The following is a 22,483-nucleotide window of genomic DNA, read 5'->3' as shown; positions in this document are numbered from 1 at the left end:
GGGGCCGGGCCGGGCCGGGCCGGGGCGGGCGGCGGCGGCGGGGCAGTCAGCCTGCGCGCTGGGCACCGTGCGGGCGTGCGGCGGCCGGCAGCGAGGCACGGAGGCAGCCAGCGTCCCCGCCACGTAAGTAGCTATTAATACGCCGGGGGGAGACGATGCCTTGCTGAAGGGGAGCGGCGCGGCCATCCCTTTCCTCCCCCTTGTCCTACCCCCAAGGGGGGAAAAAAAGAAAAAAAAAAAAAGAAGACCGAAGCAGCAAAATCTGCTCCCTGCAATTTTATTTTTTTTTTAAACGATTCCAATTTATTCCGCACTCCCGGCCTTTCGCTTATTGCCCTTCCAGCCCCTGCAGCAAGAAGTCAGCCCCCTTCTCGCCGTGCTGGTTTTTCTTTTCTTTTCTTTGTGCGTGAACTACACTAAAAGCGCCGCGAAGGCAACGAGCCCGCAAACAAAAATCTCGCTGCGCAGTGGAAACGTGCGAGCGTTCCTCTTCCCTCGCCCGTGGTTGCACTTTTTGTTCTGTCGAGGCGGCCACGACAACGACAGCGCGTTTCTTTTCGCCGGCGCGGAGCGGTGCGCGCTGCCCCGCGTTCCGCTGCCGTTCCCCGTGCCTGCGCGGTTGCCGCCGCCGGGGCCGGGGCGGCTCTGCCGAGCCTCCCGCCGAGCCGAGCCCTCTTTTGTCGGCCCGGCCGCTGCCCGCTCCAAGTTAAATGCTCCCTCGCTATTTCGCGGGGCATTTTCGGAGCGCCCCGGGCGCCAGCGGCGAGGCTCACACGCCATCTACAGCCCGGCGGCGGCAGCGCGGCTCTGCCTCGCCGTAGGAGAGAGAAAGGACGATCCCCGCTGCGCGCAGCGCGTTACCTAACCTTTTGTTTTCGCCCGCCCTGCGCTCCCCGCGGGAGCAGCGGCGGCCGCCGAGGCCCGGCCGCGCCGCTCCGCGCCGCCGCCGCCGCCCCCCCCCAGGCACCGGCCGCCGCCGCCCCCCCGCCGCCGCGCTGTTCCGCGCCGCTCCGCTCCGCGCCCGGCCGCCGGCGGGAACAAAGGGCCGCGGGCTGAGCGCTCTCTCCCTGTGCGCAGGACGCGGCGCTGAGGCTGGTCGCCCGCCGCCGCCGCGCTCCCGCCCCCCCCGCCACACAAAGGCAGCCGCAGCTGGACGGGCGAGGGACCGCGCTCCGCGCCAGGGCTCCGGTACAGCGTCTCGGCTGGTCTTCTCCATACTCATGAACATACAAAGGTCAACCCCTATCACGATAGCACGGTATGGGAGACCGCGGAATAAAACCCAGGATTTCGAGGAGCTCTCGTCCATACGGTCCATCGAGCCAAGCCAGAGTTTTAGCCCGAATCTAGGGTCGCCGAGCCCGCCGGAGACCCCGAACTTGTCGCATTGCGTTTCTTGCATCGGGAAATACTTATTGTTGGAGCCTCTCGAGGGAGACCACGTTTTCCGAGCTGTACATCTGCACAGTGGCGAGGAGCTAGTTTGCAAGGTAATACCTCTCCTCCTTGTTCTCCCCCCCGGGTTAGCCTGCTGTCGCGTGTTGGTTTCCCGTGTCTTGCAGGAGGGCCGAGCTCAATTATTAAACAGTTGAGAAACAAAAGGCAGGGAGACAGCGTTAAAGGCGAATCCTGTAACTTTTCCCTCTCTCTAGACAATGGCCACGTTATAGCGGTGGCCCGGAGCCAGTTCTGCCTTTTCCCCGGAGGATATTGTTCTGGAAAGAGCCGTCCTTTAAGTAGGTCTTAACATGAGTTCAGATCAGGAGAAAGCCTCATCTTCCCCACTCTCACTTTTCAAAATGGAGTAGGGAATCCCCAGCTAATTTTAAGGTGTTGGGACCTGCTGGCTTCCTCGATTTTTCCTCTCCCTTGTTCTGTGAGTTGGGGTACCGAAGAGGATGGAGAAGCGGGGCGGGGGGAGATTGCCAGCAGCTTTGTCTTAGAAGTGATTTAAAAAAAATCCACTTCGAATTAAGCAGCCTGAGCTCCCTCACCGTGGAGGTTGTTTGCAAACAGCATCCTCCCCCATTGCACAACCGAGCAAGAATAAAACCTGCACACCTACGGTTTTTAGAAGAGCAGACAAAATAGCTATCCCACTCCTCGTAGCCTGCCCGCTTTTCTCTGCCTCCTCCCAATTTGCTCCTACTATTCAAAGGTGAGCTGTGGGGAAAAGAAACCCCTGTGTGTGCACATCTGTGGAGGGATGTTTTTCTCTTTTCGGGCTGAGGGAGTATTTTCCTTTGTTCCTAAATTGTGATTCTCATTGTCTGTAGTGAGCCAGACTTATGCCCGGCAAACCGAGGCAGTACCCAGTAGTTGTTTTTATAACTACGTAGCAAACTGCAACCTTGCAACCCACGCTGCAGTGTTTGTATTGTTCCCAAAATATGGAGTTGTGCCATTTGGCCGTCTTGGGCAAATTTCTGGTGTCAAACTAACTGCGAAACGGAAAAGTAGACGTATTACGGCTTATTTGTGTTTTGGGGATTAATGGTGGTATTACTGACTGTTTCATACTTTCTCATACTTGATTCATAAGAAGTTACGAACTAGCCTGTAGCAGGGAAGTGAAAATAATTGCTTCTGTTCGCTATTTGTAAAGGTTGGAGTTCAGAGGGCAGTTTAAATATGCTTACTGATTGAGTTATAAAACCTGATGTTAAGGCAAGCTAGGACTTTGTGTGATTATTTAAGGGGAAAAAAGGGCCCGTGACACTGCAAAGGACTAATATTGCATGCTGAACTGAATGCTTTGTTACTAAACTGAAACAGAACATGAGAATTTCTAGAATGAAAGCCCTGCTCGGTGCAGTAGTACAGTAGTACAGCACTCTAGGACATTGGCATCCTTTCATGAAATAAACAGAACCCACAAAGCTGCTGCTCTGCCTGAAATTATAGGTGAACTTGCATAGCAAGTAGTAACGCGGGGGCTATGCTCTTCTTTGTTTCCTGTTTGGTTTGCAGGATTAAGGCACTGTTTTGATAACAGTATGAACAGCGTAACTGCAGCTCACAAAGGGTGGACTTTATTTTTTTTTCCTTCCCTTTAAGCTATATGTTTTTGAGCTGATCCTGACATTTGAATAGTATCAGTTTTTCCATATGTGCGAGGCACTACTAGCTGTGCTCCAAAAATACGATCTCAGCCTGAATTGTTAGTTTGTGAATACGCAGTTGTCAGTCCTGAACTCGGCTTAATTTAATGCGGGCTTTAAAATGCCTGCAGTATCGTGACTACTATTTGTCGAGTAGCCTTCCGGCTAAGAGACCTGCTATCTGGTATCTTATTGAAGATGCTCTTAGAGATTGCTTGCAGAAACATTGGTTTGGATAACAGACACATACTGATGATTCTCAAGATTCATTTGGCTGCACCCACTGACTATACAGATGCCGTTATTTGCTTCAAGGCTCTGTGGCATCCAAACAATGGTAACTTCTCACTTCCAATTCCCAGCAAGAACTAAATCAAACTGCAGCTTATTGGACATTTGCTGAATTGAGGCCAGGGATCTTAAAAGCTGTGATACAAAGAAGCCCTTTATAAAAGGTATGCTAGACTGTGGCAGTATGATAGCTTCCCATCTCCCCCCTTTCAAAGGTAGTACTGGTACATATCCAGACCTACTTACTTAACGTAGTCTGAGAACCGCAAAATGTAACTAATTTATATCAGGATAATCTGGTTAGGAGAGAATTCTGGAAAGGCTTTTTTTTCAATGAGGGTTTGAGCTGCGTGAATGTTCCTGCTTAAATTTTATTTTATAGCAGCTGCTTATATAAGAGCCATTCACTTACAATGCAGTAGTTATGAGTTTTGAGATCCAAATGTCAATGAATTCTCCTCTGGAATGAATTACACACCAGGGATTTTAGCAACACTCCCTCCCCACCCCAGTTCTGCTTCCCTGGTGCACCGTGTCACCAAAATGCCTCAGTGCTAATCTCCCCTCGCCACGTAAAATGTGTTGGATCTGTTTGGCAGTCTGCCTTTAAGGTTGGTTTTGCCTATGCCAGAGTATAGCAGCACAGGTACGGGGTGGAGTGAGAAAGAGATGTGCGAGGAGGGGGTGTCCCAGTTTCTTGGGGTTTGGGTCCTTTTCTGCGGAAGGAATTTGTTAGGATTGTGCTCTGTAGCGTTAAATGACTCGGGTTTTGAAGCTTCAGGTAAAATTTTGATCGAATGGTATCTCTCTCACTCAGTTTTGAAAGCTTTTTAAAGCTTCAAAGAAAGCAGGGAGATTTGCTTCTTGGAGAGGATACAGATACCCGCTATTGGAATACAAATACTAGAATAGAAAAAGAAGAAAAACAATTGCAGTTTAAACCAGTTGGGTAGAGACCTATACCAGTTCTTCATTTTTATGTTCAGTTAGAATGACACGTGACTACCTTAAATTCTTTTTACCGAAGTAACAAAACACCCAAGAGTAAGTTACATATTAATCGAATCTTTATGCTGGTGGAAATGCTAATCCCTTGCTTTGTAGTACCTCTGGAGCAGGTATGATTAAGAATAAAAATCACTCCTATGAATACTTTGCTCATATTCTCTTTTAGCACACTGACTTCTGTTATTCTCAATGAAGTCTTTATTTTTTCTTGTAATGCGGGCATTTCTCATTTGACTCAAATACTGAATCATTCGTCATCACTAGATTATAGTAACTTTTTATATTTGGGTTTCCCAGCAGCTGTCTTTAATTCTTACAGCTCATTCATAAGATCAGTGATAACACACTTACTAGTAAAGGGACACTTTGCTTTTAGTGGAGCACTTGATTGAAATGCAGAGAGTTCAGGGTGGTTTTGTCTTTGCCTTTTGAAGGATGTTTGTCTGCACTCCAACAGGCAGGGCTATTTCCCGGGTTGTCCTTCTGATCTTGTAAACAGCCATTGTAAAACTGAGACTTTGAAAGTGAAAGTGACTTTGCTGTTTGTCGGAGATGAAAGAAAGGCAGGAAGTAAATATGAATAGCGATAGATGATATTCTAAACCTGAAAATCCTTAAGGCTTTAATGGGTTAATAAAATGAAGAGAGAGAGGCATGTGTATCAGGGTGCATTTAATATGATGGCTTCTCTCAATACAAAGCTACTGGCTGTATTCTCTATGAGTTTATTTGGATGGAAAATAGAAGATAAACACATTTCTGAGTACTGCCCTTATACGTTGCTGGTCTTCACAGTTTAATTCAGATTACGTTCTCAATTTGATGAGCTATTAGCTAATGAAACTATATTCTTGCTACAAGTTTTGAAGACTAGCCTTTCCTGTCAAGGTTACTCCTATCTTCTGGCTGCGGTTGTGTAGTCTGTTTTGTTTTGTCCTCAGTGCCTTGAGCTTGTGACATCCTGTTTACATCAGTGCAGCTTCAACAGCAGCATAAATTGTTCTTAGAGATGGTTCTGTTAACAGAATTAGATGTACCATAACTTCACTGTCCTTCGTGTCGCTAACCCTGGCTTTACTGTCATTATTTCTGCAGGTGTTTGATATTGGCTGCTACCAGGAGTTATTAGCACCATGTTTTTGTCTGCCTGCACATAAAAATATCAACCAAATTACTGAAATAATTCTTGGGGAGACAAAAGCGTATGTGTTCTTTGAAAGGAGCTATGGGGACATGCATTCATTTGTTCGTACCTGCAAGAAGCTTAAAGAAGAGGAGGCAGCCAAACTCTTCTATCAAATAGCTTCTGCTGTTGCACACTGCCATGATGGTGGACTGGTACTGCGAGATCTCAAGCTGCGAAAGTTTATTTTCAAGGATGAAGAAAGGTAAGAGTCTCCTTTACTTTACAGGTGGGGGGTGCCTGAGGTCAGGTATTCAGAGTTACAGGATGCTGTGCCCTTTATTGTCACTGTACCATTCGTTTGTGGTACGCAAGGTGTTACACCTTCTTTGTTTTCCTCTGCAACCTGATCACGGGATGGATGTGCCATTTTACCTTCTGGCTTAGGCTTTAAAGTAAGTATGGAGTGTGGTTTGCATCTGTGCCTGGCCTCTGCATCTCCACATAGAGGAGCACCCTCATTCCTGAGGAGGGGACGTCTCTGGGAGGAAGGCGCTGCAGAGATGTCTGGTGTAAGAGCTCCGCTGTCATGAATGCTTGCTGGTGTTAAAAGAGGAAAGGAGCAAAAGATCCAGTATGTTAAAGAGGGTTGGGGACTGAAATAGCTCATTCCAGTGAGGAGGCTTGAAGAGGAAGAACAGCCAAGCGGTTAATGCTGACACAGGTTGGAGGGAAGGGCCATCAGTGCTTCGAAGGACTGCTTTGAGGACAGCTGCTTGCTTTCCCTGCTGGAAGGGTCTGGAGGCTGCTTCTGAGAGTATTATGTGGTCACTACTCATACTAAGACTAAAACTGCCCTGCTGAGTGAGCGCCTGTTTTTAGTATGAGAGCTGTTGTGGTACTTGGGGAACTGCTTCTTTTTTTTTTTTCTTTTTTTTTTTATTATCTCCTCCCTGCACACCCTCCTCTCAATAACTGAGTGGTAAATGATTTGGTGAAGGAGTATGGGAGGACAGGGAATGCAAGAATGCTGGATGCTCTGTGTATATTGTTGAAGTGATATTCCTGATGTTACATCATGTGTTTGCTTGCAACTTCCACATAAGGCACCGGAGTAGTAAACACTGCCAGAGTAATGTCAGGCTTTCACAGAGGGATTAAATTGGAAGATGACCATTATGAAAAAAAAATGAAACTAAATGGGGACAGGGCCTGCCTTTGTGCTTCTTCATGTATTGGTAGAGGATGGGGAGATGTTTTTCCCTTTTAGTTAAATCCTATAAATTGTCTGAAAGCTTGTTCAAACTGTTGCAGAGTGAAATGGATGTTCTGGAGAGCTTTGTTAAAAATAACCAGTGCATATCAATTCCATTTGGGGCTGTTCGGGGAAGTTATAAGCAACAGCTGAGGCACATAAGTTTTCTACAGGCTCAGTAAGTCCATGATCTGAGAATTAGAAAAAACTAATACACAATTCAGTCAGGAAAGAGAAGTTCCCCTGGCCTTAAAATAAGTGACATCCATCTACCCTGTTTTAACTATTCTCTACTGAAATTTTATCACGAGCTGAGTTTTGCAAAATAAACTTCTCCTTTTAATCTCCTTACAAACTGAAAAATAAAAGACATCTTTTCACGTCTTAATTCAGTTCAGCCAATAGCTATTCCTTATTTTTCTACCACAGCCCCAATATATATGGTTACCCTTTCCTTATCTTCAAATAAAAAAGCCTAAAATGAAACTAGCTTAATGTCCATTCAGGCGAGTAATGCAAAGCTGAGAGATGTAAACTGCACTTTCACAACTTTTACTCCGAGTTTAATAATTAAACACCATTATAGCACCTCTGATGCAGATAAGAAGGAAACTTGTAGAAAATAGTTGAGGGAGGGATAGTTTTCTGTCGTAGCTGATAACGTCCTAATGTTAAAATGGATTTTTTTTTTTCTTTTCCTGGGGATATATGTAAACTTGTGTGGTTTTGCATGAAGGACAGGACTTGGAAAAGCCGCTGCAAGTGAAGGCAGCGTGAGCTGAGGGCAGTGCAGTGGGAGCAGCCGTGGGCCTGTGCTGAATGCTTTTGAACTCCTACCCTGCCGCTTACTAGGAACTGAATGCAACGCGAGGCACAGGGCCAAATCCTTTAGCCACCCAAGAAGAGTGGTGCGTACTATAATAGCAGTGTTTGCTTTTATGAATGTTTTTAACGTAACTGTCATCTGCAAAATCACACAGTTACTCACTTTTGAACAGTGTCTTCTAATTATACAATAAGTCACTTTAAAGGTCAAAGAGGACTTGCAGGTTATTTTTAAGATAATCGGAGTGCGGTTTTCTCTGGATGTGATGTTGATTTGTAAGTAGAGAGGTATTGTAATCCTTTCTCTGCTAAATAAACAGAGATGAAATCGTGCGAGATAGTCGCTGTTTGGTTCTGTTTCTGTCTTTTTTCACATGCTCAGCTCATCAGAATGTAATCAGTCATCACTTTCAATCTGCTGCTATACTTAGGCTGAAAAATCTTCCTGGTCCTTCCGGGTTCACGGAGGTGTTTGTGTGTTGCTCGCACCCCTCCAAGCTCACGTTTCCCTGAGGCTGCCGGTGCTGGTGAGGATGCCAGCGTGCCGAGCAGCCTGCCTTTCAGAAGCTGCCATCGCCGGCAGTGCCTGGGAGATGGGTGCTGCACAATCTCTTGCTCTTTGATACTGGTAATGAACCAAGGGGGAAGAAAAGAGGTGAAAAAATATGGTGAGAGGTGAGAAATATGTGTGAACTCCACTGCTGCGTGTTGCCTGTTCTTCTGAGCTCTTTCTCAGTAGTTCTTTTCCGAACTATTTCTTCAAGTCTGTTTTTCTGCAGTTCACCTTTAGTACCTACTGCTTTGAAAGTTTCTCTTCTCAGAGACTCTCACAGCTTTTATTTTGGTAGAAGAAAAGATGGGAAATATCCGGCATGCAGGCAACACATGAATGGAAAACTCGCTGCTTCCTATTTTTTTTTTTTTAGTAAGATACTTGTCTGCTCTTAGCTGAGAGCTGCCAGACTGGAGGAGCTAGAGAGAATGTGAAGAATACATGGAAGCAGTTCCATTCGTTTAAAAAAGAAAATCAATTAAAGCATTTCGTAGTACATATTCCTTCCATTGATCCTAATGGTACCTGGTAGTTCGATATGAAATTGGTGCTCCTGGAGTTTTGCAGACAGGTGCATACTGTATTGAAACTCTTTCCACCCCACTCCCATTATCTAAATTACAGCTGGAATTTGCAAAGATTCAGTCTCCTGACCAAGCAGTGTCGTGAGTGCTCTTTGCTCCTACTGATGTCGCTGCTAAGAATGCATGTGATGTTCTCCTGATGTACTAAGTCAAAGGTAGACTGTGATGGTGTGTTAAGTCTTATTCCTGCATGTGTGTAAATACATCAGGACTTAAAATGAAATCCAAAATCCCACAGTGTGGAAACAAACAAAACCAATTTGTCTGTGTTTCAAGGTGCTTTACCTATAGCTTCTTTTAATCCTGAACTGCAGAAATTTTGAAGATATGGTAAATTGCATTGCATGAAAATGATGTGTGCTGTTGCCAAGCTCCTTAGGTCTTTTATGGTGGTTTTTTGTTTTGTATAAAAGAAGGTTGGGGGGTTGTGTTTTTGGGGGGGAGGTGTGTCTGTGGTTCCATTTGTAAACAATAGGTGAAATAGCCAGTCTTGTAGTATTGAAATTTCAGAGTTAAGCTTCTTAAACCTGCAGCTGATCTTGATGAAGCAGAACTTCTAAGGCATTACAGCATGGCTGGAAATGTTTTGTAAGACTGGATTAGCAAGCAGCAGCACATCCATTAAATGAGGGCAGTGACTTTCAGAGCACTGAAAATATGGAAAACAACACTGACTTGCCATGCTGAGTCTCGCCAGACTTTCTAAACTAGCTATAAGATTCTTGAATACTTTAAAAATTGGGTCCTTAACCTTCTAAATAAAACTTGAATCCAAAACAGTGGAGGTGAGCTAAGGTAAAAATTGTGGGTTTGTATGTTTTCTGCCTCCATCCATGTTGGTAATTTTTTCTTGTCCTAGCTATTAAGCCAGGTCAGTGTTGATGTCGTGAGGCTCTTGCTTTTGATTATTTTTGCTGTGGTCATGTCATGGTATTTACAGTTTTCCTTGTACAGCCTGTCCTCATAGTAGGCCCGTGGGCAGAGCGACTGTGCCCTTCTCCTAGCTGGTGTCCCACAACGATGTTGCAGAATGGGCAGGGCTTTTTGGGTTTTGCTAAAAATAGCACTATACACAGTATATAGCTAATAAAACAGTTCATCAGTCTGATATATAGCAGATGCTTTGAGAAAGAGCCACCTCAAAGATCTCAGTATTAAATCAAGCATTTCTGTGTTGGTTGTTCCAATGGTTTTCTTAATACAAGAACATTTCTGCTGTCAGGGAATTATTAATTTCTTTAGTGCGTTTTTAAGCCTTTAATTATATTAAAATACTAGCTGTCGTAATATTTGAAGCTTAAAGACCTTGTACATTCATCATACTTGTTGAAGGGAAAATTAAAATAATTTTGGTATTTAGATATTGTAATTTTCCTGTATTCTTTGAGTAAATATGAGGCAGGTGGGATTCAATAAAAATAAATAGAATTTGACAGTTTTTGCTCTGCACCGGGAGAATGCAGCCAGTACAATACACTAATCTAGAAAGCCTGTGTTAGCATAACATATTTATTTGGTGCTCTTAGAATGCTTTTTTTTTCTTTTTTTCCTCTAGAATTTCTCAGCTTTGAGTGGATGATGCTTTAAGGTGACCTAGTTATGTTGTTTGCAATCCTAGTGATACAAACTTGATCCCACAAAAAAATACGGAATGCATATACCGACCTTTTTCCAAGTAGACCTTTAATTTTCTTATAGTTAGTAGTAAGTTTCCTCCCCAGCATTTGTCAAATTTTAATGCGGTCAGCTGCTTTTTCCCTGTGGTGTTAGAACTTGCTGTTTTACTTACAATTCTATAGAGAACAGGTAAGTTAACACTTTCCCTAAGTCCTAGAAAGAGAGTGGAAGAAAATAAAAAAAATAGGAGTGCTCTTTAAATACCAGAAGATTTAGAAATAAAACCAGTCTTCATCTGTTTTTGTCATTTAAGCACTTCACAGTACCCTGAATGGGGCCACAGGACCAAAGAACGTAACTTCTTCAATAGTGGAGAATCATAGGTCAGATTTCAACCCAGAAATTACTATTCCTAGAATATGGGGAGGAAGGCAAACTTCTTCACTGGCAGCAAATCTCTGCTGTCAAACTTAGGACAGAGGATGAAGCAGCTGCACAACTGTTTTCCGCGGAAGGGTTCGTGCTTCCTTTTGCCTTCACGTGGTTCGGTTACTGAGCCTCTGTTTTCTCCCAGTGTTTCTGGGAGCAATGCACTCTGGATTTCTTGGGTATGTGGTACCCTTCCCAGCGGGGCGTGGGAGGCTATCTGCAGATGTCGAACATCACACCGGCCCTGTGAAGTGATAAATCTCCTCCCGAGGGCATAGATGGTCATAGAGGTTAAGTGCTGCACCTAAGGTCATAAATGAAAGCAAGAGCCGGGGAAAAGTTGGCTGCTGGCTGGCCCTGGGATGAGAGCAGGAGCTCCAGTGGACCTTGAGTCAGCTTAAGGCCCTTCAGTGAGACCTGAGTGGTGAGAGCCTTTGCTGTAGTACCCAGCTGTGGAGTTTGCAAAGGTTTCCTCGGGCCCTGCTATATTTTGGTATTTGGCTCATAGTTTGACCTGTATCTTTTCTTCTTCACGCTGTCTTCACTCTTTTCCCTTTGCAGCTTCATGCACTTGCTCTGCTGAAGGGTGCTGTTGAGGTGCAGCCCAGTGCCATGCTTGGAGCAGGAGGGGAGTCCTGCCTGGGGGCCTGCGCTTGAGGCTGGCCTGCACTGCTGCAGGTTGTCCCCATGTCCTGCCCAGCCTCCCCAGCCACGCTGTCTTGACTTTCTGAGAGGTGCCTCTGGCTGAACACTGTGTTACCTGTTGGCTGCGATGCCTGCCGTGGTTGGGTGCCCATCATGAGATGCCCATCACAGGACTGATCTTTCCACTGATAGATGCTTTGCAGTCCCTGGAAGTAGATATCTCTTGAGACATCTTGCATTAAGAGTTCAACGGCTGGTCATTTTGAAGACTTGAAAGCCTCCATCCGTAGACTCAGTGCAAAATACTCCATGTTGACTTTTGAGCAGAGATTGAGGACGTCTGCGGATGTCTGTGCTGGGGGTGAGGAGGGGAGGCAGGGAGCCTGGCTAGCAGCAGCTGCAGTGAACGGTCATGGGGAAATTCTTCTGCTGCCTTTTCTTCTAATTGTCTTTATTATCACACTGTGAGATTACTTCAGGCTTGGGAGGGAGAGGAAAGGTGGAGATTGTAAACAGGAGCCAACCTGGGGCATATTTAGTCTTAAGCACCTGCTCTTTGGTAGATGTATATTGCTTGGAGGCAGGTTTACAGACAGCTAAGCAAAAGGTTTCCAGTGGGGTTGTGAAATAATGGCCCTGCTTTATCTTAGAGGTGCTGAGCACCCACTGCGGGCTCAGAAAGTGTAGGGTTTTTTTCACAATATGCAGTTATGTTAACAAAATAAAATTTTGGTCCCCTTTCCCTGTGCAGCTTCACCGTGCATCGTATGAAAAGACCTAGAAAAGATGGCGAACACAGCATACAGTTGGCAGCAGAGCCTTTTAAAACTCTGACCTTCAATGTGATCTAAAAAGCTAAAAGTGAGGTGAAGTAGCTGCTCTGAGCCAGATGCTTATCAAATAATGGACTCCTTGCAGTATTGTAACCGAGCCCCTCTGTGGAAGGGTCTGCATCAGATTTCAGATCCCGCACCCCAGCACATACGTTGCTACCTACCTACCTGCTTACTTTTTGGGGAACGTGTTGTCTCCTTAGGCAATAAGGGCATGGAAGAAGCTAAGCATATGGCATACAGGACAGGCTGTTGCCAGCAACCCTATTTTGAGTGTTGTAAAGCTGAGGTCTTTGGGGCCCCAGCCCTTCCTGGAGGTGCGTGAGGGGGTGATCTCGGACCATTTTTTTGACGTGGAATTCTGCAGGAAAAAAGCCAGCTTAAAACAAGTTAAAAGCCCTAAGTTGCTGGGTCCTGCATGTCAGGAGGGGGGTGTGTGGCAGGGCTGAGTGTGCTGGTAGCATCCCTGTGGAGGAAGGGTGGGGGATATGTAATTTTTAGAGGCTTCCTCATTCTGCGGAAGTACCAATGAGGGAATCTTCCCTTAGGAACAAGGTTCATCCTGTAAACCAGTGCTGCCTGCGAGTCCCAGTTGTCTTTTGAAACATATCCTTGAGCCTGTTTCATTATGCAAGAGATGGTTTGTCTGACAGCCTTTGTGCAGGGTTTGGGTTTTTTTTTTTCCCTGAAGTTGTGTAGGATGTTGTGTGGTGAACTCCCAGGCTGTGTGCTGTTATGCACTGGAAGGGATCTTACAGTGAAAGGAACAGGATTTAAATTGATGGCATAACATTTCCCCTCTGATCCCATATGCCTCGCTGCCCTCGGAGGAGATAGGGTAGTTCTGAGTTCAGAACGAGTCTTTGCACCAAGCTGCAAATCATCTGCACGGAGTTTCATTAGCCGCCTTCCCCATCTCAGTGTCTCTGCGATGGCAGCCTACTTCTGCATTATTTAGGAGAGATTCCCTTAGTTAAAAAAAAATCAATTGGCAAAAGATAACTGTTTCCAATGTCAAGCTTCCCTTTTATTTTTTTTTTTCCCTCTTCTTGTGACTCTAATAGCATGATTGCATTCATGCTTGTCTCTCTTTATGATGGGGTGCTAGCAACTGACCTTGATTAAATGACCTGTAAATTATTGGCCACATAGGAGCAATCCCTGATCTGCTGGACAGTTGATGGCTTGAGTGCCTCTACCTAGGGAAAGGCTTTCCTGGCCTCAGTCAGAGTCATGTTGAAATGTGAGATAGCATTGCTTGGATGCCTTCATTTTTTTTTTTGTGTGTGTGTGTAGGGAGGAATATTGTGAAGCACCTCTTTCCTTTAGAAGTTGCTGGTTTATATTTACCTGCAGACATATTAATAAAATGGCAATTCAGATGGCAGCAACAGTTGTTTTCTGATCTTTGGAGGTATGAGGCTGCTATATAGAATCTGTAAATCTGGATCATCTAATTTGGACCCACCCTGAATAGCAAGTTGATGGTGTACCTGGAGTGGCCATAGCAGGATGGCTCCTGCCATCTTCTCCCAAAGCAGCTGATGTGCCTGTCATCTGGGCGTGGTGCTGTACTAAAATTGTGGGTCTGGTCTGCAGTTAGGGTTTCCAAAATGGTAGTGGTGGCTCAGCTGTGGTTCAGGTGTTATTTCCCATACAGATGGCTTTGGGGACAGACTAGAAGCAACTGCTTTCATTGACTCGGGCATGGGCTCCTTTACTACTGACTGTTTATTCACTGCAGTGGAGATATTTTCCTCTGAAAGACTCAGACTTTCAGTCAGTATTTCTGCTTTAAATGTTCCAGACTTTTTTTTTTTTCCTCCTGCCTTATGAGCTTAGAGCCCTCTGAATAATTCCGCTGATTTTGGTATGGAAATTGTGTTTGCTTTTGGAGAGCAAGTGTGAATGCCGGGTTCTTACAGCCCTGGCTTCTGTGTCAAAAGGCAGGATAGCAATTTGCCAGTAGCCCCTAAGCTCTGCAGGGAGGAATAATGCGAATCACTCTGGAAAAAAAGTGTAGGATGTGCAACAAAGCTGTCTGCCAGAGATGGGTGCTAACTCAGGAGGTTGCATTGAAGAATCTTCTGGAAGACGTTTAATTGATTAGGTTTTGTTACATTACTGAAGAGCAAAGTCTGAATGCAGTCAAGTAATGAATGGCATATTGATAAGAAATTCAGAGTGGTATTGTTTTTCATGGGTTTCCCTGACGGTTTCTATGGGGACAAAGACGCATTTCCCGTCTGAGTGCTGCTGCTGCCCTCTGATTGCACTTCTGTGGTTTCATTCACCAGTAATGGGGAAGCATTCATAGGCAGAATAGCTTCCCCTTTTTAAATAGCCATGATTCAGGGTTGTATTTTTTTTTTAATGCATTAGACTAATGCAGTGTTTTATCAATGATCTGATAGATGCATAATGCTCTTTTTCCAAGTGCTTATTCAGGGCCTGCATTAAAACTTGAAATTATGTACTGTAATTACGTAAGCCTTGACAAAAGTCTTTGTTGCCCTACAGTATGTGTACAAAGTGATTCTCATCCGGCTTTGGCAGTAGTTTACATTTGAACTTTAGGGATTAATTTTGTTGCAAACATTTCAGTGGTTGAACTCGAGTGCTGATGCTTTTGGAAAACGTTTTTTTCTCTTGTGGGGGTCCTTCAGTTGACTGATGTGAGTTAATTATTTAGAGAATAAGAGTTTTTTAGAAATGTGACTTAAAAGAGAGAATGATTTTTGTTTGTCCTTTTTCTGCTCTGTGATGGGAGGGCACTTCAAAGCTGATTGTGATTTCACATCTCAGTGTTTGGTTTTGAGTCTGCCCCTTGCCTGCCAAGTGTCGAATTTAGGGTTGTCCAGTTACTCTGCAATTGGATTCACTCCCCACCCTTTGCTGTGGACGTTTTGTATTCTCAGAAACTACTTGCAATTTTGAGGGTCTGTTTGTTGTTGTTGGCGTCTATTCTTTTTCCTGGATATTTGATTTCAGTGTTTCCTCTGAGAGAGAGTGTGTGGGGGAGAGAGAGATTGCTTCTCATCCAGCGTGTCTCTGCATTTCTGTGTATTTAGACTCCCCTCTTTCCTGTTCCCCTCCACCCCCCTTCCCCCCCCCCCCCAAAAAAAAATAATCTCTGGCTTGCAGAAAACAGAGCTCTTTTAGGCAATGCTTGAAAAGTGGAGGAAGGGAAAGCCAGCCAGAGCTGGAAGCTGTTTCTCGCAGAGATGGGGTGCTGCGTGCTGGGAAATAGCAGTTCCTGAGCCAGGCTGCTCCTTTTTGATTGCCTGAAAAAAACCAAAGGTGAAATGACTGCAAAAGGGGAGCGAGACTTGTCATTTACACCTGTGTATTACCCAACTGTAGTGGGATTACAGACTGTTCTGTATGGGAGGCTGAGGCATGTGAAGTCATCCGTCACTGGTGAAAAGAGGCTGGAGTGGGTCTCCCCAGCCCCGGTGCTGGCTCGCGGTGAGGGGTGCCGGCAGAGCCGAGCCAGGACCCTTGGCAGCAGCAGCTTGTGGGCACTTCTGTGCGTTGGCTGTGCCGAGCCGGCGAGCCCTTCCCTTACTCCTGCACTCTCCTTGCTGTCAGGATGGAAAACCTGCGTTGTCACCTTCTGCAAAGACACCCAGCCTTACAAATGAAAATGGGAACCCCCGAGTTGGTTCTGGTGGTAACTGGGAGGGGGAGAAAGTCACGCTGAGGCTGTCTGTCTGGCACTACGTGCTCAAGAGGTGCGGCTCCTGGAGTTCGCGAGGGAAACGTGTACCTGCGCCGAGTGCTGTGCCCGGTGCCCGACCTGCGCTGGAGCACCGCCTCGTTGCAGAGGAGCCATTTCACCACTTGCACCTTGTATGCGAGGGTGTTACTGGTTGAGGGTTTGGGGGCTGGCAAGGAGGGAGGAGGAGGACTGAAGGTTGTGCTTTTGTTTAATTTGGGACCTTTTGTTTCCTCAAAGCCTGTCAACTCAGCAGGATGAAAAACCTGGTTAGAGTGTTTGCTTCATTTGGCCACAGCTTATGGAGGAGCAGGCAGATAAGGGCCAGCTGTTGTTCCATTTGCTTGCTTAAACAAAACCTGCTGTAGCATGCACGGAGGGCTGCAGGCTGCACCACCTTGCAGGAAAAGCAAGACAGAGATAAGGCTTTTGTATGCTGCTTCTGTTTTATTATCAAAAAACGATTTCTCCTGTTGGAGAACAAGATGAATTTTTTTGACACACCTTGCAGTCAGCTCTTTGTGGTTTTGTACTGCGACCATTGTAGAAAATAAGAGATTAGGGAATTCCAATAATTTTCTGTAATATAAAAGCTTCTCGTTGAACTGTTTCTCTAAATTCTTCGGCAGCTCTCAGAAATGTAAAATAGGATGGGACAGTAAACAGCGTTTCCCTGCGCTGTTGACGCTGGGATGGCAGGAAAGCATGTGTGGGGGGTGAATTCCCTCCTGTAAGTTGTTTATAAATAGCATGCTCTGCCCTGCTCCCTGTGTGTGTGTGTGTGTGTGTTCTGCTTCTGTTAGTTAGCAGGAGTGAGTCGATGCTTTCCTGTCTGGCAGTTCAGTGACTTAATGCATGTTTGAGTAGCTGGCCTCACTGTTTTATTGCTACACATACTTTTCTATGGAAAAACTGAGGTGGGCTATGCAAATGGAACCACAACTCATGTCCCTGCCTTCCCTTTCATTTCCTCCTCTCTGTTCTCGGCCCTCCTAGGTGTGTTTTTCTCTCTGGGCATTCCTCCTCGCTGCTCTTCCCATGCTGTGCAGGTGCAGTAACGTGTCGAAGCTGAGCGCCATGAAAGGACTCTTCTCTAGTCACTCTCCTGTTTTGGACCCTCTGAGCTCTGTACCGAGGGAAATTGCTGTGGTCTTGATAATGGTAGTTAAGTTTCTCCTTGCAGCCAGCTTCCTGTGTGAGGTATTGCTGCTGTAAAGTATTGTTGGAGTGCTAATGAGGGGTTGTCCATTGCCAGGAGAAGTGCTGTTAGGCTGGCAGTGGGTAATTAATCAGGAAGCAGGTGTGTTGCGCAAAGCCCGTCAGCATCCGCACTGGAGGAGAAAACACTGGCCTATTTAAGAAGAGAAGGAGCTGCCTTGACGCACTGTGCTTGGAAGCCAGGTATTCTGAATTCTGTATTTATGACTTCCTGATTCGAGGCACATTGCCAAAGGGGCTTTCACCTCTGCTGGTAAACGTCTCTAGCTGTTGAAAAGGTCCAAGTGTCATTATGAGAGTTTATGGCACAGTTGCCTCGGGAGTACTCCACGGAGTAAAATGCTCTTCTGTTGGTTCAAAGAAGATAGTGCTGAGCTGCCCTGGAACCCGGTCTAAGCCAGAGCTGGCCCAGCTGTCTTTTTTGCAACTCAGGCCCGAGCAATGTTGTCTTCTGTAAACATTTAAGAAACAGGGCTCTCCTTGTCTGTTTTAATGCCTGTTAAATGATGTGCTTTAGTCAAGAGATGCAAGTTCTGCTTTCTGGGATGAAGTTCAGTCCCTGCCTGTGAATGTCTGCGGTATGGGAACGTGGCCATGACACAGGGATAAGAGTGATCCTACAGACCGGTGAGGCTGAGGGACGAGGACAGTAATGCCTAAAGTTGAGTTATGATCCCGAGTTGTTGAAAAGAAAGCCTGCACTACTGCTAGGTCACTCTTCCATCCAGATGCACGGGACAAGGCCTCCTGCGTTGTAGTGATTCTGCTCTCAAAACTAGTCATTGCCAGCAAATAGTCGAAAGGCTAATCGGTAATCCTTTTGGATGCCTTTAACAGGGACAGATTTTTAAATATACTTACAGATGATAGCAGTGAGAATTTAAAAGGAAAGAAAGGTTATGTTCATCTAGTGCTATGACAAGCAACTCAGCATCATTTTCTCTGCTCCTATGTGATATCAATAAGGGAAGAAAATTCTCTTGCAGCGATAATTACTGCAGCACAATGACAAGTTCACGGTGCTTTGCAGGCAGAAGGAGTTTGCAATCTAGGTAAGGCATCCCTGTCATCTCTCTGCAAGCCCTTTTCTAGCCTCTCTGTTCATTCCAACGAGAGGATCTCCTTTGGTTCATCTGGGTAGATAAGCTTGCTGTTAATCTTGGCGGCATTCAGCTCACCTGATCTCCCTTTGCCCAGAGGTCTATTTAGGAAGACTGAAATCTGTTAAAATTGCTCTTCCTTAATGCTGGGATAAAGAAAAATGTTGGTTGGTCAGAGGGATCATTTAGGGTCAGAGTGACCATTTTATTCCTGTTGGACCTTGTGGAATTACAGGTGCAAGTAACTGCTCACCAATGTGAAGGTGTCAAAATAATCTTGTCTAGTTAGGGTTAGGCTTGTATTTGGGCATGCGTCCTACACAGGTACATTAGAGTGCAGCCAACACAGAAAAAATCTTGAGGTTTATGTCTCCTTTTGGAAATCACGTCTATGTAAAATTTACCAAACACATGAACATGGCAATTATTTTTAAGACCTTGCTAGTGAGTTTACCGGACATAACTGTATTTGAAATCTTGTAGCTGTGTGTGTGGCAATATTCCCTATATGTCTCTAATATCTCTAACCAGTATAGAAGAGACAGTATCGCTTATCTGTAACAAGTGCTGTGAGTGGGACTTTAAACTCAGGCACTCCTGCGGTTGTTGAGTTTACTGTAGAGTATTACTACTATAACCATGTAATTTTAGCAGCCAGGAATTTGTGTTTTGATGTTTACTTACCTTGATGGTTTTGGTCTTTTTTGCCTGCAGGACTAGAGTGAAATTGGAAAGCTTAGAAGATGCTTATATTTTAAGAGGAAATGATGACTCTCTTTCTGATAAGCATGGATGCCCAGCCTATGTGAGTCCAGAGATCTTGAACACAAATGGCAGCTACTCTGGCAAAGCAGCGGACGTATGGAGTCTAGGTGTCATGCTTTATACCATGCTAGTTGGACGCTATCCTTTCCATGACATTGAGCCTAGTTCCCTCTTCAGCAAGATCCGTCGTGGGCAGTTTAACATTCCAGAAACTCTATCCCCCAAGGCGAAATGCCTCATACGTAGCATACTGCGTCGGGAGCCATCGGAAAGGCTGACTTCACAGGAAATTCTGGACCATCCGTGGTTTTCTACAGATTTTAATGTATCGAATTCAGGATATGGTGCTAAGGAAGTATCAGATCAGCTGGTGCCTGATGTCAACATGGAAGAAGACTTGGACCCATTCTTTAACTGAGCACAAAGACTGGTGTTCAGAAGGTACACAACCTGGAGATGGACACATGAAGGAGCCCTTCCTGACCGTGTTAAATCACATCCTACATCAGCCTAGCTTGGTAGCAAAAGACACTCAGAGGTCCTCGGATTGAGAAGGAACCTCCACAAGGAGCTAATATAACAAATGTAGCATGGGGACAGATTGGGGGGGCGGGGGGAGCTTGCTATCAGGTTAGATTGATTTGGAGGAGAAAAGGCAGCATGGAGCAATTGTAGCTTCTCACCTTTTTGGAGCCAAGGAGACTGCACATGCCAATTCTGGTGCAGCTGTATCACTCCTGTTTCTGTTCCATTAAAAATAGTGGTAACTCACAACAAATAGAAACTTTTTTGCCTCAGCTCACATCTTGGCATCGCACTGTTAGATATTTAACTTCAGCCATTATTCAGGGAAAGTACAATTGGCTAACATTTTTTTTAATCGGATGTCTAATAATTAATGGGATTAATTTAAGAAAAAAATGAGGTGCACAAAGACGGACATGAAAAGTGGGTGCTAAAAACAAACAAAATTTCAGTTCATGTCTCTTGATAGCTATTTTCAACTCATTTCTTCTAAATAAACTACTTAATATTCTTGTCAGGAAATGACATTTTAATGCTTTGTTCCCTTAAGGGGAAGTAACTGTCATTTAACAAGCTGTTCTGTTTTGTGTCAAATGGTTTGTTGCAGGAAGCTATTATAACTCAAACTTCCAGATGCATTACTGCTATAATAGGGAAAAAAAAAAGAAAACTGTATAATTTTTTTTTTTTTTTTAAGATATGAGATACTGGCTTCCATATCTGCCATGCTGCACGTATATGACTAGAGGGGGCAGAAAGCCCTTAATCGTGTCTTTATCTGAGAACCGATCTCTTCTTTAACCGACTGGCCCACGTGTAAATAGAGGGCTTTTTATTATTGAAGAAGAGTATTGTGGGTTTTTTCTTTGAATTCCTCTCAACTTGGGAAAAGAATTGTTTGGGTTTGATTTTTGTTTATGTCCAGAATAAGAAATAAGAGGGTATTAATAAGCTGAACATTTATATTACAGATATTCCTCTTGAAACATACACAGTAATATGCACCTTTTGTATTGTCAAGACTTATTCTATTTATTGAAGAAAATGTCACAGTAGTGATGTATTAAGCCAGTACTTCAATTACGGGTTGACTTGGGATGACATGTTACATGCTGTAGTTAACACACTTCTTTTCTGTTCAGGTATTTCTGTCCCTAAATAACTTTTTATTTAGCTTCTTTTTCTAGATAGCTTTATTTGATTTAGACTGGCAAATGTTTTTATTACTGCTTTTATATTGCTGTATGATATTGAAATCTCTTGGCATAAATATTTGTGTTTCCAGTACCTCAGTTGTTCTGATATTACTGCCTGTATACGTTTTGTGAAGTGGTCATGTTTTTTGGGTAGGTACATGTGGACTCTGTAGTATGTAAATGTTACTTGAATTTGTGCTTAATTATAGTATGTGGCATGTGCGTACAGCTACTTGGCATTTGACGTATGGATGCTATTTGCCTGCCTTGCAGGAAAGTTATGGTCCCACTCTCAAGAGGATGATGTTTCACAGTTCTTATCAAGAGACAAAGCTAGCTGCAGCTGACCTGCCTTGGTTCTATTTTGGTAACTAAGAATATAAAGGAGTAATGTTTTTACACTCTGAAGATGGTGCTGTGTCAAGAAGGACTTTTTTTTATTTTATAAGTACCTTATAGGAGGAAAGATTGGTGATGTGCATGGTGGGGTTTTACTGCCTCTGGTGCTTTGTCATGTATTTGGTTTAATGTTTTTGTCCTAATCTCTTCAATAAATAAAATTGTGCATATTTAACTAAACTTCACTGGTGAACGATGTTCTTACTGAATGTCTGAGATGCTGCAGGAGTTTGTTCCATTAGGATCATTTAGCTGGTATTTTTTGTGCTGCTAACAAGCTCTTGCCAGACCTGTGAGCTGAGAAAGCTTAGCACTTATATTTACAAGGTAACACTGTAAGCCTTTTCATCAAAAATTTTACTGTTTGCTATGAATGAAACTGGCTTTTATTTTGTTTGTTTTCTTTTGGCTTGTCCCTACCACTTATCAAGCCCATTTACCTTTTTCAAGGAGGGTACTGAAATGCAGTGAGAACTATGTCTTTTTGGTGATGGAGGCTCTTTGGCTGATGAAGAAAGAGACCAAAATGGAGCAAGCTGGCACTTGCACTTTCCAAAGTCCTAGAAAAATGTGCATCTTGCATTTGCCCTCAAGTCTAGAAAGGATGGATCTGGAATAGCACCTCCTAATTTACTGTCTTTTATTTAAGGCCAGGTTCTATTTCTGTCATTCATCTTGAATAATAATTTATAGATGCAGATAGTGAGATCACAAAACTGCATGTGGAGTAATGAGGTGCTTTGTGAACACAGCAGGACAGATGAATCCTGATCTATTAAGAAAAGACCATTTGAATTGGGCTTTGATTTGAAACAGGATGCAGTCTGTTTTCAGCAGTTCTATAGTTTGAAAAAGCTATAGGCGGCTCCTGATCACCCCTAAAGAAACCCCCAGCCCCAAATCTCTCCACCTGAAAATAAGAGTATAGCACCAAAACTGCTAGCAGAGGGATTACTGTTGGGCTGGCTAACTTTGTACTACATGATTTCATCCTAGGTAATTCCTGGCATGTGTTGAATATTTCAGTTGGTAGGTTGAGAATTAAAACCGTTGATTATAGCACCAACCAGAAATGTTATTAACATGTAGAAACACTTGAAGATCAGTTTTTAAATGATCTGTATGCCTGCAGCCAAAGTTTAAATTACTTGAAACTCTTTCAAATCAAACTCCCACAATAAATGTGCTTTATAGAAAAAAGCAGATTGTAATCAGTCATAGAGAGAAGGGGAGGGGGAGCAGTGAGGATTTCCCTCTCCCCCACTAAAACTTATGTGAACGGCTTCTGTTCTGTTTGG

At 44.3% G+C, this 22,483-nt stretch overlaps 1 protein-coding gene across 1 annotated transcript; it reads left to right on the top strand.

Moving 5' to 3' along the window:
• The first annotated feature begins 12 nt into the window (after positions 1–12).
• TRIB2 (tribbles pseudokinase 2) lies at positions 13–21,365 on the top strand. The gene is made up of 4 exons (XM_069805776.1): positions 13–123; positions 1,078–1,490; positions 5,496–5,788; positions 19,015–21,365. The coding sequence occupies exons 2-4, from the start codon at positions 1,221–1,223 to the stop codon at positions 19,481–19,483; spliced, it is 1,032 nt and encodes a 343-aa protein (XP_069661877.1). The 5' UTR covers positions 13–123; positions 1,078–1,220; the 3' UTR covers positions 19,484–21,365.
• The last annotated feature ends 1,118 nt before the right edge of the window (positions 21,366–22,483 follow it).

Source organism: Haliaeetus albicilla, chromosome 18, assembly GCF_947461875.1.
Source record: "Haliaeetus albicilla chromosome 18, bHalAlb1.1, whole genome shotgun sequence".
NCBI classification, from domain to species: Eukaryota; Metazoa; Chordata; class Aves; order Accipitriformes; family Accipitridae; genus Haliaeetus; species Haliaeetus albicilla.
This window is presented reverse-complemented; position numbering and strand designations above follow the sequence as displayed.

Bases quoted from the DNA above. Each gene is read 5' to 3' on its own strand.
- TRIB2 (XM_069805776.1), top strand. From the start codon at position 1,221: ATGAACATACAAAGGTCAACCCCTATCACGATAGCACGGTATGGGAGA. The intron at 1,491-5,495 runs GTAATACCTCTC...TTATTTCTGCAG, and splicing joins GCGAGGAGCTAGTTTGCAAG to GTGTTTGATATTGGCTGCTA. The intron at 5,789-19,014 runs GTAAGAGTCTCC...TTTTGCCTGCAG, and splicing joins ATTTTCAAGGATGAAGAAAG to GACTAGAGTGAAATTGGAAA.